Source organism: Haemaphysalis longicornis, unplaced genomic scaffold (genome assembly GCF_048455015.1).
Source record: "Haemaphysalis longicornis isolate Haplotype H1 unplaced genomic scaffold, Haemaphysalis longicornis Haplotype H1 scaffold_10, whole genome shotgun sequence".
NCBI classification, from domain to species: domain Eukaryota; kingdom Metazoa; phylum Arthropoda; class Arachnida; order Ixodida; family Ixodidae; genus Haemaphysalis; species Haemaphysalis longicornis.
Window position 1 is genome coordinate 154,517,130 of NW_027526204.1, and position 17,931 is coordinate 154,535,060.

The 17,931-nt window shown below is 55.2% G+C and overlaps 1 protein-coding gene across 9 annotated transcripts in view; it reads left to right on the top strand.

Annotated features, from left to right (window-relative positions):
• The window catches only part of LOC144159693 (phosphatase and actin regulator 1), a 116,002-nt gene that overhangs the window by 51,313 nt on the left and 46,758 nt on the right, over positions 1-17,931 (top strand). Inside the window, exon 1 of one of the 9 annotated variants that reach the window (XM_077691344.1) lies at positions 16,403-16,708. The exons of the other annotated variants lie outside the window; for them this stretch is intronic. Within the exon in view, the coding sequence (XP_077547470.1) occupies positions 16,654-16,708 (55 nt within the window). The 5' untranslated portion in view covers positions 16,403-16,653. Of the gene's footprint in view, positions 1-16,402; positions 16,709-17,931 lie in introns of those variants that run through there. 9 annotated transcript variants of the gene reach the window in all.

Consider the following 17,931-nt stretch of genomic DNA (forward strand, 5'->3'; position numbering starts at 1 on the left):
ACTGCCTGGTGCCGGTGTTGGCACGGATCTGTGGTCGCCGGGGTAGACTGCGCGGCCCATGGGTGGATCTAGAGACGTTCTTTTGCCTGAACTGGCGCAAATGAGTGCGCACCAGTGCAGAGTGCTACTGAAGCTATATTGCAGTAAAAGAATGAACAGATGCTGTTGAACTTGAAACAAGGGCAAGTTCAAGAAAAGACGAGAGCACTCGCAGTGTCTGCGGGTGTCTCTCTGGGTTTTCTTTTTATACGTGTCGCGCTGCTACGACGGCAGGTGTTGTGCAAGCCCGGCGTTTCCTGTTACACACATGGGCCAGCTAATGGTTCGTTTTGAACACTGCCGCTACTCCTTTGTGCAGTCGCCAAAGCAAGTTCGCTGCTCGGCCTCAACGCCACAGCGGAGAGTCCCAACTTGTGACAGTAGCCCCGGCCGTCGCAACTATTTTTTTTTCCTGCCACGTTCACGCCCCTTTATGTTAAAGGTGTCCTTGTGGACAAGCTCTGCGCATTATTTACTGAAATAGGGGTTGGTTTAGGGGCGGTAGCAGCATATAATGGCACCACGTTTAGCTGACGTTCTGCATCAATCCTGAGGTGCCGTGCTTGTACCAGCTACGGAACGGAATTTTGCCTTGGGACTCGTCTCGCATCGGACCCTACCACTCGTTCTGGTCCGGCTATATACCCTAGGCGTAGCTCGCCTCCGGAAGCTCCCCCACACTGACTGGCCTTACAAACACCTGGCGATCTGATAGCACAGCCCGCGGCCTTTTCCCGTTGCCTCTGGTGCTCCGAGACCGAGGTGTCGCTACAGAGCGGCACGCGGGGCAGCTTGGCAGGCAGGCCTTGGATTTGTCGAGAGGTTTCTGGCCTGCGTTCCTGCTGCGATGTGAGCGGGAACGCTTGCAGGGGGCGCGTGCATTGATTGATCCACTGGCGGCGTTGTGTCGTGCGCGGATTCTTCCTTCTCGTTCCCCGCTGCTGGTCTGCATTCGTGGCTGCATCCGATTCTGTTTTCGTGCTGCCCGAGGCGTTCCCTGGGGCCTGGCCGCACTGCATGCTTTCTTTCTCTGTCTCGGTTGCCTGCTGCCAAACGGCCAAGCAATCGGGATCGATTCGGTCAAGCAGCGGTAAACGAGGTCGCGCTGGGCGCGGCTGCGCCTGCCAGTTCTGATTCGTCTGGACTGCCTTCTGGGCTCTGCAACGAGAAGTTGCTAGCGTGCGTTCCGTGCTCACGCTGCGTCGGTTTTAGTTTTTGTTTTTTTGTGCCCACTAAATGTAACAGGAGATTAACGGGTCTTTTTACAAAGTTGTTAAATACACGGCTCGTGCGCGTCTTATCAGTACTCTTACTTGCTGTACGTATCGGAGGCAAGCATAGGTAGGGCCATTTAATTTAAGCCCGTTCCGCAACTGTGGTGGACACGTGCTCGTAGAAATCCGAACGGTTTTGTTGAGGGTTGACACGTTACGAGTACACCCATCACCTCTGCCCGCTTGACAGTACCTTCGAAACGGGGCTTCCTTGTGTGCTGCCCGTCATTAGAAGGGCAAGCTTCCGTCGTAAAGAGCAGATACAGTGTCACCACGTGTCTCCCACTTGCGTAAATCGACCGAGGGCTTTCGCAAGGGCGCTCCCTGGAAAGTTGGCTTCGGAAACGCGGAACCCGGTTGGTCGCTGCTATTTCCGTGCGAGATCGGCGCGGGAAACTCGGAGCACGTGCACTGGTGCCGGCGTGGTTCCCTCTGGAATTCCTTTTGCTCCTTAGCCCCGGCTTTGAGCAAACCCTGGCTCAAGGCGAAAGTGTCGAGAGAGCATTTGCCTTTTTTTTTTTTTTTTCGCTGCATTTTGAAGCATGCGCGTTCTGACCCAAAACAAAAACGAAGCGCCTGCTTCTGGGAACGAGCCCTGGGCGCACAACTCCAGGAGAGAATCCGAGGTGTCGCGACAGGCGGGGGACGCCGGTTTTGCTGCTTCGTTCTGTGGCGGGGATATTTCAAACCCGATACGGTGCGCAGTCGTGACGGCTTAAAGGGACAGACAACCGATTTTTGTCGCGTATATGTTCACTAGCTCATATGAAAGCCAGCGTTTTATATAGCCCGATAACCCCAAGCAATTTCTAAGCAAATTGGCGGAAATAATTTTAATTTGGCAGCAAACTTCCTGAAATCGGAAGGGTGGTTCGTAGTGTCGAAACTTGACTCTGCAATATGTGTGCCTGTCACGTGACCTGCAAACCTAGCAGCTACTGTAACTGCTGAAACGTTTATTCACTTATTGAAAACCATTTAACACAAGTATTTGTACAAGATTAAATTGTATTTGTATTTCTAAATATTATTTAGAAAATTGTAAAGACACTCCGCCCGCCGTCGCTGGGTTGCTCTCAGTGTGGCTAACAGCCTCCATGCCCAAAATCAACGGCAGCGTTCAGTAAACAGACCCAGTGAAGGAGCTTTGACGATTCTCCCGGGGTCAAGGGTGTTTGTTCTGCCAAAATGTTTGATTTCAGTTTCCGAATACGCCAACGGTAGCTTAAAAAAAAAACAAAAAAAAAACGTCGCGCCGGGGAGAATTGAACTTCCAATCTCCACAACGTGAAGTCAGATCAAACCTATCGTCTATCCCAACAGATGGCGCATTCGTGCAAAATAAACCGTTGCATTAAAAAAAAAAAACACATAACATGAAAGCCTGCGATTCAAACTTTTTTATCTGGGGACAAGTTTTTAAATATCGTTTTTCATTTCGCATACACACAAAAGTATGTTGCCGAGTTACTCTGTCATGGTTGCCAGCATTATTTTTGGGAGGGAACACATACGGCTCGTAGATCTAAAAATTTTGATTTAAAAAGTTTTAGGGCGTTATCAGCAAAACCGTTTCTCGTCAAGGTGCCTTAAGTGATGCCCTTTCATTCGTGATAGAGAATATATACTCGACAAAAATCGGTTGTCTGTCCCTTTAACGCTTCGCCCCACCGCGGTCGCCCTGCTGTGTGCGCAGAGCTGTTTGTGGCCTTCCGAAGGGCCTGGAGCTCCTTACACTCGAGTCTGCTAGAGATACGCAGTCGGAAAGTGGGATAAAGCCTGGTTGTTCACTCATCGTGAGCTCGGATTCCCCGCAATCATCGATAAAGCAGGCCGCCCTTGCTGGCGGCCTGTTTGGTGAACAGGAGCTCGCACAACGGCTTGGGCGGAAGGGGTCCCGCCGGAAGTTTGCGCTTTGCAGTGACATTTCATGAATGCGTGGGCTCGCTGCGCGACGATCCCCGTCCTGGGAGCCTGAGTATGCTCCGCGCAGTGCTAGGCCATCGCCAAGGAAGGCTTCCCGCGTGCCTGGCGCAGGCCAAGCTCTTGTGTTCCTTTGCCTGTGACCCGGCCTGTCTGGCTCGCTGTCGCCGGTTGTTCTGAGAGGGCGAGGGAACAGCCACCGATTTGATTCGCGGCGAAGGGGAGGAGTCGGGGGCGGCAAAGGGAAATGTGACATCCAAGGGAAAGCTTTCTCGCACGACTCCGGAGTGGAAGGAAAAAAAAAAATGCGTGAAGGTGGACGGCAGAGGAATCACTTCAAAGAGCTGAGGACTGTGCCACGATCTGTGGGGTAATTATACAGGGTGCACAGACAAGGAACGGAGCCTTAGTTTTCGCCAATCCCCAAACCACCCATCGGGGACATTGTGCGCGAAGGAACATTGTGCGGCCCCACTGTGTGTCGGTGGTAGTCGACGGTGAACCGGACACGAGGCGGTTCATCCAGTTCAAGAGGACATGAGGCCGGCGCTTTTAGCGTGGTACCTGGAGCCTTCATCGATTCTTGGCCGACCCCCCCCCCTTCCACAAGTTGATGTTGCATAAGTGGGCATGAATGGGTGCTGTTTCTTGGAGGAAGATTAAGCGCACTGTGGCGCCGAGTTGTTAAGCGGACGGCACGAAAAATTGACACACTGTGCATATACAGCGAAGCTGTATATGCACGGTCCGAGGTCTGAAGCCGCCACCGGCGCCAATCTGCATGGGGCAGCCGCTGTACTAAGCTAACCACGAGGCTATGCGTTTGTAGCGCGAGGACGAATTGATCGACAACTCCCAGTGCGTTACAATTGTTCGCCGCCGACTATGTTTCGTGTAGGCGCGAGAGGAAATGCAGCGTCCAAAACAGCTCGAACTGAATTTCCGCAAGCGAACAAAGAACATGGTCCGGCACCCATGGTAGGTCAGACCACCCGCTTAACGGAGGAGAGCGAGGCCCTCTTGCCACACGTGGTGCAGTGGCGGGAGCGTTCCTGTGCGAATGCGAAGCGGGCTCCTTGGAGACACTGCCGCTGCTCCGAGTCATCGTTCCTCCCGGAGGCAGAGGGAACTGGGCCAGTCCCAGTGTCGCGCGGCGACGCCTGTTCGACACACTGCTCAGCGCCGCTTCTGAAGTCCATTCTGTATTTCGACCGCGTTGTACGGGTTCGCTGGTGCAGTGCCTGCTGCAGCAACGGTGTAGGAGGGCTTCCGCGCCGTGGAGAGACGAAGAACCCGGTGCAGTCAGAACGGCGTGGCTCTGTTGTGCAATCTATGCTCGGGCGAAGGCGGGGCTGCAGTCTTGGCGAATGTTCTTCGCGGATCGCCGCCTTCATCGGTTGTCGTCGAGTGGGCCCTTCGCGAGGTAGCTGCTGCGCGTGCCATTCGGCGTCCTTGGGCCGCGTATATCGCGGCGCCGCGGGTGTTCGCTTTCCTCTCGCGCTAATGGGGCGACGCAGCGAGTGTGTCGGCCGCTCTTGTTTGCAAACAGACGGACCCTTGGGGCGTGCTTGGAGCCGGGCCGATTTTGCTAGGAGGGGAAGAAAGGAAGGTGCAGTTACTTGTGACGAATTGCGGTCTTTTTTTTTTTTTTTTTTACTCCGCAACGCTGAACACGTACGCGCTAGGGCTCGCGCATGGCGATTGATGAGCGCTGCTTGTGATCGATTGGTTGGAATATTTCAGCGCCACTCTTTCTCTGCCGGTGATGCCTCTTGTGTGACAAAGAATTTCAGCGGCTCCTGGGAGCTGTTATAACTGCGCTTCGCTACTTCAGTAAGCTTTACGCCGCCAACTTGCACGTGGGGTTAGGAAGGGCGGTAGCTTAAAGCGGAATATAATAGCGCCCGCTCAGAACAGCCACAGCAACGCGTTGCAGTGTTTCGCGCACGGCGACGCAGCTGTCTCTTCTGGTAGCCCATTTGAAGCTTCACGATACCGAGACGACCACGGCACTCCAGCCAGCTTGCGTGCTCGCGAAAACCCCCGTATCTGGCACCTTCCTTGTAACACGAAATCATCGCTTGCGGCCGCTGTTCGCGAGTATTGGAAGAGCGCGCGCTTTTGTGCCGCTCCGTTCTAGCGAGGCAGACGAGTTAGCCTGCGGCGCTGCTGGCGAAAAGCTACTCCCTCCCCCTCCCCCGGGGGCCGAGGTAGTAGACTCCGGAATTGGGCCGGCCAACCTTGACACGGTGCCAGCAAACGGCTCACCCGATGACGCCGCAGTGGCCGCCCCTCGGCGCGCTCCTCGGCAGGAGAGCAGAGCTCGGGCTGGCGTTCCCTAGGTCGGCCACGTGCATACTTGGACGCGAAGGCTGCGGCCCAGTCGTCAGTCGCGTCCCAGACATGAATGCGACAGAATGCGATAGCAGCGCGTCAGATTTCCTAGCGCATCACGAGTAATGCGATGCGCTAGCGTTAACATGTAGCGCATTACCCCTGGTGCGATGGTGGTGCCATACGGTGCCGCATGTCGAAGGTAAAGCAGCGTTTCTGGCGCTTCCAAAGCTTCCGGCACGGCTGGTTATGTTCTTTTTTCACGACTCGCATTTTCTTGCGTCTTACACTCGATTTAGACGTTTTTAAATGCAAAGCTGCGTTTGCAGGGCTTACTTTTCTTGTCGACATAATTTCTAATGCGATGCGCTCGCGTTTACATGCACTTCGAAAGTCGACTTACGCGTCTCAATCCACCCCGGTCTGGCGTATTAATGCGACGCGCTTTCCTAGCGCATTAGCCCGTTTACATGGATGCGATGCGCTCGAAAATTGATGCGATGCGATGCGCCACTTGTCGCATTCATGTAAACGCGGCTAGAGGCCGCCTTCTGCCGTCCTGTCATGCGCCAGCCTTCTCCATTTGCGAGCGGCGCGCACCAAGGCTGCAGCCCGACAAAGTTTGGCATTCCCGTTTTCCGATGACTTCCACTGTCGGGTTTCCAGCTAGAACGGCCCTGGTGGCTGTTGGCCCACGAGCCCCAGGGGGGGACTTTTTCTGCGTGTGAACGAGACGACATTGTCTGGCCGAGTCAGTCTGGCCAGGATTTGCGGAATGCGCTTGAAAGACTCTGCTGGGAAATCTATGCTGCTGGGTTTTTTTGAAGCACAAGAAATCAAAATTACTGTTGAGCAAACATGTGGGGAAATATCAGATGGGCGGGGGGGAAATGTTGTAGCAAACAGTGACTACATCGATCATGGGCGAAATTTCAGTGCTGATGCAAGGCATAAATCAGTCCCATTGGGAAGATGGGCCTGGCTGCATTGGATGAGTACCCGGCGATTTTTGGCAGCGAGCTAACCCCATCACTACAGAAACTAGTGCGCAACCAATTTGCGCTCTCGGTAATGCTATAATGGGCAGAATCTCACTAAGCACCTTGAAAGATGACTAAGGTCGGCCCATGGGAAGAGCAGTGCTGGGGGCAGTGGGGACGAGAAAACAGCGTCGATTAGAGAGAAAAAAAAAAAAAACTCGCTTGGAAGACATTATAGGTGGAGTTGGAATGGGAAAAAGGAATGTGGCTGGGTTACTGCAAATGAGGGGCAACACGTGGACTACTCGTTCAACAGGATAGCTGTAAAAGGGCGGTAAAAGAGATCGGAAAAGACGAAGGACTCGATGAAAGGGTAAAATATTTTGCGGCAGATAATGAATGAACTGGACAAGGTGGCGATGCAATCTGCTGGAAGTACCTTCGCCCTGGCACACACAAGGTGCTGGTCATGAGCGTCGTCGGTGTACGTAGAACAGCAGCAGAGCTGGTTGACCTGCCCGGTGTAGAACGTAGACCTTGGAACGGAAACAGCGCTAGTCTCGTGTTTGTGTTCGTGCCTGTTCGAATGCCGATATTACGGAACATTATCGCCTCTGCCGACGAAAGCGAGGACCCCCCGCGCTCGGGACTCACAACAGCCCAAGAGCAAGACTGGAGACTCACACCAAACCCACCCGGCACAAGTCCCATTCCCCAACTGCACCTTCTGCGCAGCCTCCCGGCCCCACATTCTGTGGGCCTTCCCCCGAAATCCCTGTCCCAGGATCGCCACTGCTGAGCAGTGGAGAGTAGCCCTGGCACCCCACGACAGGGAGGTACAGGTGCCGTCAGAAGTAATTGGAGCACGGGAGCTGTGGCCGAACCGTATCGGAGCGCCGTGCAGCTGCACCGGCGGTAAACGAAAGGGCGAGAACACGCATGCGCGCCTGCCGACGGCGACAGCCCATCTATACTTCGCAAACCACTTCTTTTAACCTAGCTTCGAACATTGTTCGCCGCATACTGGTCTCGGAGATGGCGCTGATAAGGTACACACCTAAAAATATTCGAAAGAAAAACTGTCACTGCAGATTCCTGTGATAGCGCGCCGTTTTTCCGGCAGCTCGCGTGCGCTAGAAGTGCGCCAGAAACGTTGGTAGAAGCGTCTCTGCTATCAGCACCGTCTCCGAGACCAGGGGCCCTATTCTCGACTGCACAAATTGCCGGCATTTCGCCCATGTTTTTTTGCGTAAGCATGACGTAAGCAATCAGTGACGTGCTGCACCTATAGCTATGACGACATGCAGAGTAATTTGACGAGTCACTCATAAAGATCGCTACAAAGGTATCAAATATTGTGCACGAAAGATATAAAAACACTTGGCATGTACTATAAAAATTAAGACGGTAGCTGAGGCTGACAAGAAAAACACATTTCTGGAGGTCACATTTGGCGCCAACACCACAAGGCGATCGAGTAACGTTGATCCAAAAGCGAGCGAAAGGCGGATGTCGAACTAAAGAACATCACACATTTTTTTGCCGTATCTATTTATTTATTTCAATCGCTTTTATTAACATAGCTGGGCTCTCTGCTTCAATGCAAGCTCTGTTGCGTTATCACCTTCCCTGCCGCCACCACCGCCACGCCATCGTCTGCTGCTATGTTACAAGTTTATGGCGTGATCACAGAAAAAGACGGCCGCGACCATCGCTTCTATGACACATAAGAGCAGCGAAGCGCTACGCATGATAACCGCGGAGCGCACCGATGTCGCCGATTCACTCATTCGTCAAGCTCGACTGCAATCAGCGATGTAATGAACTAAATAGTCACTTTTCATTGTTATTTTTCTCTTGAGTTCGATCATGTGACCCAACAGCTTACTAGGACAAGTATGGACAAATGCCATGCATTGGGTTCTCTTTGTCATGGAGAGGCTTGTACTGCCCTCTTATGTTGCGGTTACGCCAAACAAATTATTATTTCATTGCCAAACATAAAAGCAAAATACTGCATGTTATTTGTATGTTCCATGATCGCTGACTTGGAAGCAGTTGAAACTATAATTTGTTTCGGCAGGAAACATGCTTTAAACAGCGCGCATGCGAAACTGCGCCTGCTGCAAATTGCCGCACATTTCGCGGCGCCGTAAGCCGGGGCAATATTGTGCCCTATTTTGCTTGTATTTTGCGACAAAAACAGCCGCCATTTTCAAGCTGTTACGTAGCATTACGTCACTTTTACGCAGGCTGAAGTTTCCAATGCATGACGTAATCGTTCCCGCCAACTGTTTAAATTACGTCACGCCTTCTCAGACAATCATAGAGGGGGTGTGTATTACGAGCAGTATTGTTGTTGAATAGCAAAGACAGGCTTACGTTGTCATGTCCGCCGCATTTTGTCTGGTTTTTCATTGCCGGCCAAGAATTATGCGCCTTTAGTAACGAGACATACGGCAAACTTTAGAACTGGTGTCCGTAGACGACATGAAACGTCAAAATGACGACAACGCACACAACCGCTTTGTCAACCGGAAGCACGTGACCAAAACTGAAAGCCAATCGGAAAAGACTTCCGGAAAATTGCCTGAATTGCCGGCAATTTGTGCAGTCGAGAATAGGGCCCCAGTATGCTGCGAACAATGTTCGAAGCTAGGTTAAAAGAAGTGGTTTGCGAAGTATAGATGGGCTGTCGCCGTCGGCAGGCGCGCATGCGTGTTCTCATCCTTTCGTTTACCGCCGGTGCAGCTGCACGGCGCTCCGATACGGTTCGGCCACAGCTCCCGTGCTCCAAATTACTTCTGACGGCACCTGTACAGACCTCCCTGATCTCGAGGGCCCCCGGGGTCGCCGTTGGGCTGATAACGACGACCGCGAACTTCTCACGCTAGAAACAAGCTCAGTTTAACAAAGTTTCTCTCTCTCTCTCTCTCTCTCTCTCTCTCTCTCTCTCTCTCTCTCTCTCTCTCTCTCTCTCTCTCTCTCTCTCTCTCTCTCGCTGCACGGTTGCCAGACTGATGCACTCCTCGCCCGGTGTCTGTCTTCCCTCGGCACCTTGTCCTTGCATCCCTTGGGTTGGTCCGCCCGTCAGCTATCCTCAGTGGCGTACGCAGGGCGAGGGGTGATTTTTAAGGCGGGACCGCCATTATATAAACCTTCTTCGTTATATAAACTTGCTGTTCTCTATTTTGGATTTTGGCTTTCTCGTCGTTGATCACGCCCTTCGTATTAATTCTATGACATGGAATTTGTGACCTCTACGTGTGTCGTGGGTTCTTAAAAAACTTCGCTGCGCATCCACCTCCACAGTGTCAAATAGCTCGTGATTTTTATGCACTGGAATTTATGATGATATTGATTCTGTGTGTCAGCTAAAGATTGCCTGTCATCCATCTTCCGTCACAATCAATGTGTTGAGGCTACGCGACTTCTACGTCTGCTTCCATCACGAAAGGCAATTTCGGTGCCACTGCTTAAACACAACACAAACATGAAGAGAACAACAACTGGAGGGTTAAGAAGAGGGTGGCTACTACGCCCTTAGAAGTGTTTTAATAACGATATACTTTTTAACTTTCACGTTACGATTTTTTTTCCCCTCCCAATTGAAATCCTGCGTACGCCACTGGCTGTCCTTGTCGCTAGATGTGCTGGCACTGCGGCGCTTAGTTTTCAACTCGAATGTCCGCCTGCCTGTTCAATTCGTGTCGCCCTATTTCTTGCGAGGGCGGAGGGCTCTTTCTGCTGCTGTTTGGATTTGACTTCCTTACTGTATGCTTCGGTTTTGTGACGCATTTGTTTTACGCGGGAAGCGATTGCGGTGGTACGCTGGCATGCGCGGAGGAATTTCCCTTGGGCGAGAATGCCGGCTGGGGGACCTCGTCTGCCCGTTATTCCGCTCGGCCCGGGCCTTGAATCGAGGAGGCGTCTAGACGGAGCGCTCTGCTGGCTCCTTCCTCGCCCGGCGTGCCGCCCCTTTTAGCAGCCGTGCCCAGAGGTCCCCACGTGCCTTTCCACGGTGCGTGGGCGCCGTGCCGAGCCGGAGTTTGACACCGGGGACTTCCACTGGAGGAGGGGAGGATGGAGAGCGCTCCGGCTGCGGGCAGACACCTCTTGGCCTGCGCTTGCCATTTCTTCGCATCGGAGCTTGCTTCATTCGCAGTATCCCGGGGTGTTTTATGACGAGAGCTCCGCTTCTGTGGACGCCAAACTTGGCGGTGATTTCGTCCCCGGCTGTTGCTATGCATAGCTACTGCGCGCGAGCATCGGTGTCGTCTCCTTCGGCGCGACACGAGCGCGCGCGCCGATGCCTTCGCCGTCTAAAAACGGCGCGTGGTGCGCTGGGCTGCCGGCGTGTCTACTCCGGACACACACCGCTCACACCCCCTCGACCTCGAACCGCACTGTTGCACGCACAACTTGAGGAAGCGAGTGCCACCATCCCGCGGTCCAGCCTCACGGCTGCTAAGCCCTAGGGGAGCGAGGCGTTGCCTTTATCACCTCATCATGCAGGTGCGCTTTCTTCACCGCCCCGGTTCCGTGCCCATCGAGAGGCGTCTCAGCCGTCGACTGTAGGCAACGGGGGTACGCGAAGTATAGCTGCGCTGTGTGACCTTGTTTTCTGTCGCTCCCATTAAAGTGTTTCCGCTTTACGCATGCATATTACAGCGGCAGTGTTCCAATGCTCGAATCCCGCATGCCTTTGTCGGTTCAACGCGCTGTGCGGTGCTCTTCAAAGTATTGGCCACTTGCTTTGGGAGGTGTATCGAAGCAATTTTTTGTGCTTCGTTTTCACCGCTTCTTTGAGAAGCGCCTGCATTGCCATGTTGCCGCCGGTCTCTTGCATGTATTGCGAACGTTTCGCCGCATTTCTAACTTCATTCTAGGCACCCGTGAAGTTTACAAAACGAGTCTGTAGCGTAGTTTCGGCAAACATGCTCCTGTTGTACGAATGTTTTTTGCCCGACGAAGCGGCGTTTCCCAGTCTAGAAGGGCAGAGGAGTACGCTGAGCGGGTAGCGATTGGATACTTCTTGCGTGTATGCAATGCGCAACTCGCTTCATGTGAATCTGTTATTAGGTGTACCTTTGTGAAATCAGGCCAAAACCAGGAGAACGTAGCCGTGTACGTCGCTTGCTCGTAACGTGAAAGGGCTCATGTCGTTTATTATTTCTTGCCGCGCTTCACCAGGAGTGCAGTTTGGCTCGCCTCCACGCACGAACGTCCTACAGGCCCTGTTATCATGGAGGCGAAGCGGTCTCTTCGCAGCTTGCAAAACGCGCGCGCACGTGGGCAACCTCGGCTTCCGATGACAGCGATCGGGGAGGCGAGGCATGCGTCCTGTTTATCTCGGAGACACTGAGCGGCCGCTGCTGGCCTCCCGGTGGCCACTGGCGTAGTACGCAGTCTCCACAGCATCGAAATTTCGTTTCGGGGCTGCCTTCCTAAAAAAATAACGCAGCGCTGGCGCCCTAGACGGAGCAGCAAGCCAACGCAGGTGTCCAACTAAATTTGGGCCTTTTTTTTTTCTCTCGCGTTTGACAGGAATACACGACCGCAAACAAATGCAAGCATATAAATGACGCGGCGTTCATGACCGAGGCTCGGCGGTTGATGATGGGAAATGGGGTGGGTAGCGGGCGCCTTAGCTCGCACTGTCCGGCTGGAACTTTGTGGATGGTCATTGGCGCAGAGTCCTGACCTTGCGACGGGCAGCCTTGATCGATCCCCACTAGGGCCCTGTGCGCTGCTGAGCGTTCCATCCGAACTCTAGACGAGAGTAGACGGGACGAGCGCCTTCTCCTGTGGCGTTCAGCCTCCCCCGGTCGTGTGTGGAAGGCAGTCTGATTGGAGCTCACTGTGCTTGTGCAAGGGCGCGGTTGTCGCGCAGTGCGCGTTCCTATTACTAAGCCTGTCGGCGCTCAAGGCTGTGGAACAGGCGGCTCCCGCTGCTGGGCTGGCCAGTGATTAGGGCAGCGCCCGCCGTCCGCCACACATGCCGTCTCACTCGCGCTGCTACGCCTTCCGCCACACTTCTTTCCGCTTCAGGTGTTCGCCGTTACAACGCGCCGTTCGCAGCCGAATTTCGTGCTCCCTTGTGGCTGTCGCGAATTTGACATCATTTGTTTTGGCGTCGCAGCGCCCGAGCTGATGAGTGCCGAGCACCGTGTTCCCGTCTCCACGGGCCCGTCTCTCGTTTTCGCCCGTCCGGTCTGAGGATGGAACACGAGGCACTCTAGAACCGTAGAGAGAGAGAGAAAACTTTATTATTAGATGCACAGCATCTCATTCACTCGCCTTGTCCCTCCGGCGTCGTCGTCGTCGGCGTTGTCCGCCCCTCCCCTATTCTCGCCGCGCCAGCTGCGCTCTCCGCCGCTCACCCCCTCTCCTCTCCGATAGCGAACACTCTCTCGCGAGGGGCATTGGATTGGATTGGATTAAAGCGGATTGTGTTGGATTGTGTTGCGTCATAGCCGCGGCAGACGCGCTGGGGCCGGCGCATCTGCAGTACTCTCTCTTCCGCGGTTTCCTCTCCTTCGGGCGCGCTGCGCATATAACCGGTGTGCCGTTCTCCGGCGAAGCAACATCCACGCTTGGCTCAAACACCTAGAGTCCACGCCGCTTTACAAGTACGCCAACGTCGTCATCGACTGGGACCGGCTTACGCAGTCCCCTCAACGTTATGCGCGCTATAAAACGCGGTCCCTTTGCCGCTCCGCCTATGCGTCGCATCTACACAGGGGTTCCCGCGAGGGGAGGTGGGAGTTTTTTGCAGTAGGTTCAAGGGGTCGGGGTGGCCGCAGTACCACCGATGTCCCCACCGCGTCAGCCGCAGTGATCGGTATAGCACTTCTTCCGCTTCCGCTGCCGCCGGTGTTCAAGGCGGTCAGCCATTGCGTACGCGCTACTAAAGTGCTAATCGAACTCTATAAAAGTGCTTCTTTAAAGACGATAGTATTTACGAGGCTTCTGAAGCGCGAAAATTTTGGTGTCTGCCTCTGTCCCTCGGTTAAGCCGCCCGGCAAAAGTTGACAGAATTCTCGAGCGAGACGCTTATATAGGCCTAGCATTTCCAACGGAGATATTCGGCTTGTTTGAGGAAGAACTTCAATACATCACTGGTGTTCGAGGTGTTCTTTGAATTAAAACTAGATGTGTCCGCGACTTTTGTGAGAGCAAATTAGAATGAACGCGTTGCAAACAAGGCTATGACCGCAGAATACAAACAAGGCTGTCGCGCTTGTGGCTTGACCGGTAGGTCCCAGCAGTGGGAACGCGGGGAAATCGAATTAGGCGAACCTCCGACGGACAGACCGAGGGGAGGAGCGTGATGAGAGGTGGGCGGATGTGACTGTCTATTGATTGATTGTAGCGCTTAACGCGCCGACGCAACGCAGGCGATTAGGCGCGCCCTAGTGGAGTGCTCCGGATTAATTTTGACCGCCTGGGAATCTTTAACGTGCGCCGAAATCTCGTACACACGGGCGTTTTTGCTTTTCGACTCCATTACAAAAGCGGCCGCCGCGGCCGGGAATCGAGCCCGCGTCCTCGTGCTCAGCAGCACAACGGCTTAGCCACTGAGCCACCGCGGCGGGTACGGATGAGACTGTCGTCTCTCGACGACACTTGCAGCAGCTCTAGCAGATGTGCGGCCAATTCTCGTTGCTTTGGATTTATCGCTGTGGCCGGGTGAAGCAGGGCGCATTTCCAAATGTGCTCACTTTGCGAAAGTGCCTGCTGGGGCGGAATTCTCTAAAACGACTGGGCGTCGCTTTGAAACTACGGGGTAGCGCCATGCAAATGCATGTGTTCTGGGGTTGGGGCCATCGCTTTGGGGTGTTTGCACAGGGACTGAGCCGCAGAAAAGCAGTGTGGCAAGGGCGCGAAGTGACACCCACTGCCCCTTGTCGTTTCGCTCGTAGCTTCGCGCCCTTTCCGCACTGCTTTTCTGCGGCTCAGTCCCTGTGCAAACACCCCAAAGCGACGGCCCCAACCCCAGATCACATGCATTTGCATGGCGCTACCCCGTCGTTTCAAAGCGACGGCCGTTTTTTAGAGAATTCGGCCCCTGGTTTCATGTTTCGCTCTCTGTACGCAGTGCGGCTTTTGCTCGACGTTGGGTGTGTGCGCGACTGCGCGCTCACTGCAGTGGTTACTCGTTCGAATTCGAACCTGTATATCAGTGGAATTGACGAGTGGCGTTGTCTAGATGACATAGAAGTTCGCGGGGTGGCAAGCTGTCCTCGGTGGTGGCGTCTACGCTCCTGCACGACGCTGCAGTCGCACCTGGGGTTTACGCAACGCTGTGGCGGCGCGCTATGACGGGAGCGCTCTCGCAGCGGTAGAGGCCGCGACGCTGTCCAAAAAGAGCGTAACCGGCGCAAGCCTCTTGTGTGCTGCGTGGCCCAGTTGTCGCGCGACCGTGACCTTGTCTCGAGGCGTGACGGTAGCGCTTCGATTCCCGCGCGCTACGCGCCCGCACGCACGAGCCGTCTGCTGTGGCGGCCGTGACGGGGGCTTTTCTTGCGGTCTGCGTGGTTTCTCCTCTTTTGTACCTGCGTCGCTGTGCCGATCCGCGACTTCCTCCTCGTGCACTCCCACTACGCTTTCATGCCAGCCGCTGGAAGGCTGGCTGCACACGACAGACTCCGTGGTTCGGACCTTGCGACACGTGGGGGGACGGGACGCGCAAAAAACTGGGGCATCGAAGGCAGTCCCTGCCGTGTGGGGGTGGTGCTCTTTTTTTTTTTTTTTCTTTCCTCTTTAAGGATACGGGCCCTCTCGGCGCGAGACCGACGCGATCAATATGTTCCGGCGGAGTTCCTCGGCGGCGCTGGAATGCGATATGGGCTCTCCCTCGTGGGACTTCATTTTGGGTAGAGCGTAAAGCGGGTGGCCAGCTAGCCCTGGTGCCGGAACGGATGACGCCATCGCGAAATCCCGACGGCGTGGGTTTTCTTCTCTTTTTTTTTTTTTTTTTTTCCTGCGGTGCGCGCGCGGTGATACCTTTGTTTGCTTCCTGCAATTTAACGCGGTAGCCCGATCGGATAACGAATGTGAGCAAATGTTCATTCTGAAAACTACAGCTTTGTTCGCTTCGTGTGGCCAGCAACACTCATCTTCATGTCGCAACCGTACTGACCTCACGTCCCGTTCTAATGCAAGGGCTGCCCTTCTCCTGTTTTTGCCCCTTGTTGCGTGGACAAGTCACCCGTCGATTGAACCCCGCGTCCGCTACACTACGTGGCCGAACACCGGGTCGTTGCATCTCCTGAGGCTGCGTGCCTTGCGACTCGGATAGTTTTACCGTCGCGGCCAGCGTACGCCACGGCGAGGCGGGCTGCCCGTCCCCGCGGAACAAATGTCCAGGCGCTGGCTAGGCGTGCTTTTCGGCGCCTTTGAAATGGACACCACGGGAAGGGGGGGGGGGGGGGGGGGGGGTGCGATTGACGACGTCGTGTGACGTTACCTTGTCGACGTCATTTTACCGACCCGTCGGTGGGTGCTCGTTGTTAGTGGAACAGCCCTTCTAACTACTTTGGTGTCAATTGTTGACGCGGTGAGCTGTCTGGCGAGCTCGGCGGTGCACCTCAACGTGCGAACACGGAAACCGGCGCTAGCTACGTTCACCCTTTCTTCCCTCGTTACCTTGCACCTATTGACGAAGTTTCATTCATTGCGCTTCGTGGGCGCCGCCATGCCGGCGCTGCGGGCTGCGCACGCGGCGCCCTCTGTGCGGCGTCTGCAGCAGCGCCGTGGCGGGGCGCGTCGATCGCGCGCGTCCTCCTCCTCCTCCTCCTCCCCCTCCCCCCGCCCCCTCTTGCCCTTGCGTTCCTGCTGCTGCTGCGATCCGATCGACTGGCGTTGGTGTCGACGGGAATCGGTGCGTGTGGCGCGCCCGATTGTGCGTTGTGCGCGGCGGCGTGCCTGGATGATCGCGCGTCCTGTTACCGCACTGTCGTGGCGGGATAGCCAGCAGCTGCTGCCCACATTCCGCTCTGTACTGGACAAGAATGACCAATGGCGCCTGCCCTGATGTGTGCGAGGACGAGGTGTAGCGCCGTTCCCGCTTCCGCCCCAGCGTCGCCACGGCTGCCGTCATGGGGGAGCGCCGGGCTAAGGTGTCGCGAAGCCGCAGTGCCTTTAGTCTTCGAGGTGAGCCTGCGTCCGAGGGCTGGCGGCGTTGGTTCCGTGGCGAAGAGCGCGCGTGTCACGTTGTCCCTTACTGTTAAAAACAAACAAACAAAAACACCGCTCAAACTAGGCCAGTCAGCCTCTCTAACACGCGCTGGTGTTGTGAAGGGCCATCGCAAAGCCGGGCCGGGAGGCCAGTCAGCCTCTCTAACACGCGCTGGTGTTGTGAAGGGCCATCGCTAAGCCGGGCCGGGCCGTGCGGGTCCCGGGGTGTGCGAGGCAAAATTTTCGTACCGTAATACGTTAGTGGTGGTAAGCTGTGCAACAAGCCGCTTCGGAAGTATTTGGCGCAGTCGTACTCGGTACCGCAAGGCATCGTGTTGGTGTGTCATAGCGAACTTGACGTTCCGGTTTAATTAAGGCGCAGTTGTCGCGTGTTCGTCTTCGTCGCGCAAGTGTCACCCCCGGAAACCAAATTCACGAAAACGGTGTTGTTGGCGTCGACAGTAGACAAGCTGAAATGGTTGGTAAAATTCGTGAGATTGGGTCTTCCTGGCTGTGGCGTGGTTGGCTTAGCCTCTCTAGGTTGCGTTGCTGGCTCAAAAGGCAGGCGCAACAACCGAGGGACGCTAATGGGAGCCACGTTTGCCTAGCTGGTGCATGGGCATGGCAAGATGTGACGGTCGCCTACAGTGTTCCAAAGCTGATCAAGCGACCGTGCCCTCTCGCGTTCCCTCTGCGCACGTGCTGTGGTGGCGCGGAGCGCTGTCATCGCGCAGCCTCCCGAGGGCTCCGCGCCGCCAGCTGCCTTCGCAGCGGCATCTCTCCCTACGGGCCCGTGCGGCGCTTCGGGGAGCCCTCAGCACCCTCACCGTGCGTACCGCAGTGAGAACTGTGCAGAATATGGGCACGTTCTTGACCAACTCGGGCAGCGATTGTCCTCAGACAGCCAGACGCGGGTTCTGGGTAAACCAGGTCCGCTCTGGAAATTCAGATGCGCTTCACGGAACGGGTGCGCGAAAAATCTTGGCAGTGCGCGGTACAACAGCGCCCGTGTTAGTCACCTTCGTCGTCCTTCTGTCTTTTCGACAACCATCGAGCGAGCTGGCGGAATACCCTCCAAATCAATCGCCCTTACGACTCGGGGCCGACTGTCGGCTCGGTGACACCCGAGTCTTCAACGACAGAGTTCGGGCCAAGTCCACGTCCACCGCATCAGCCTGCCCCCGCCTTCTATTGGCACG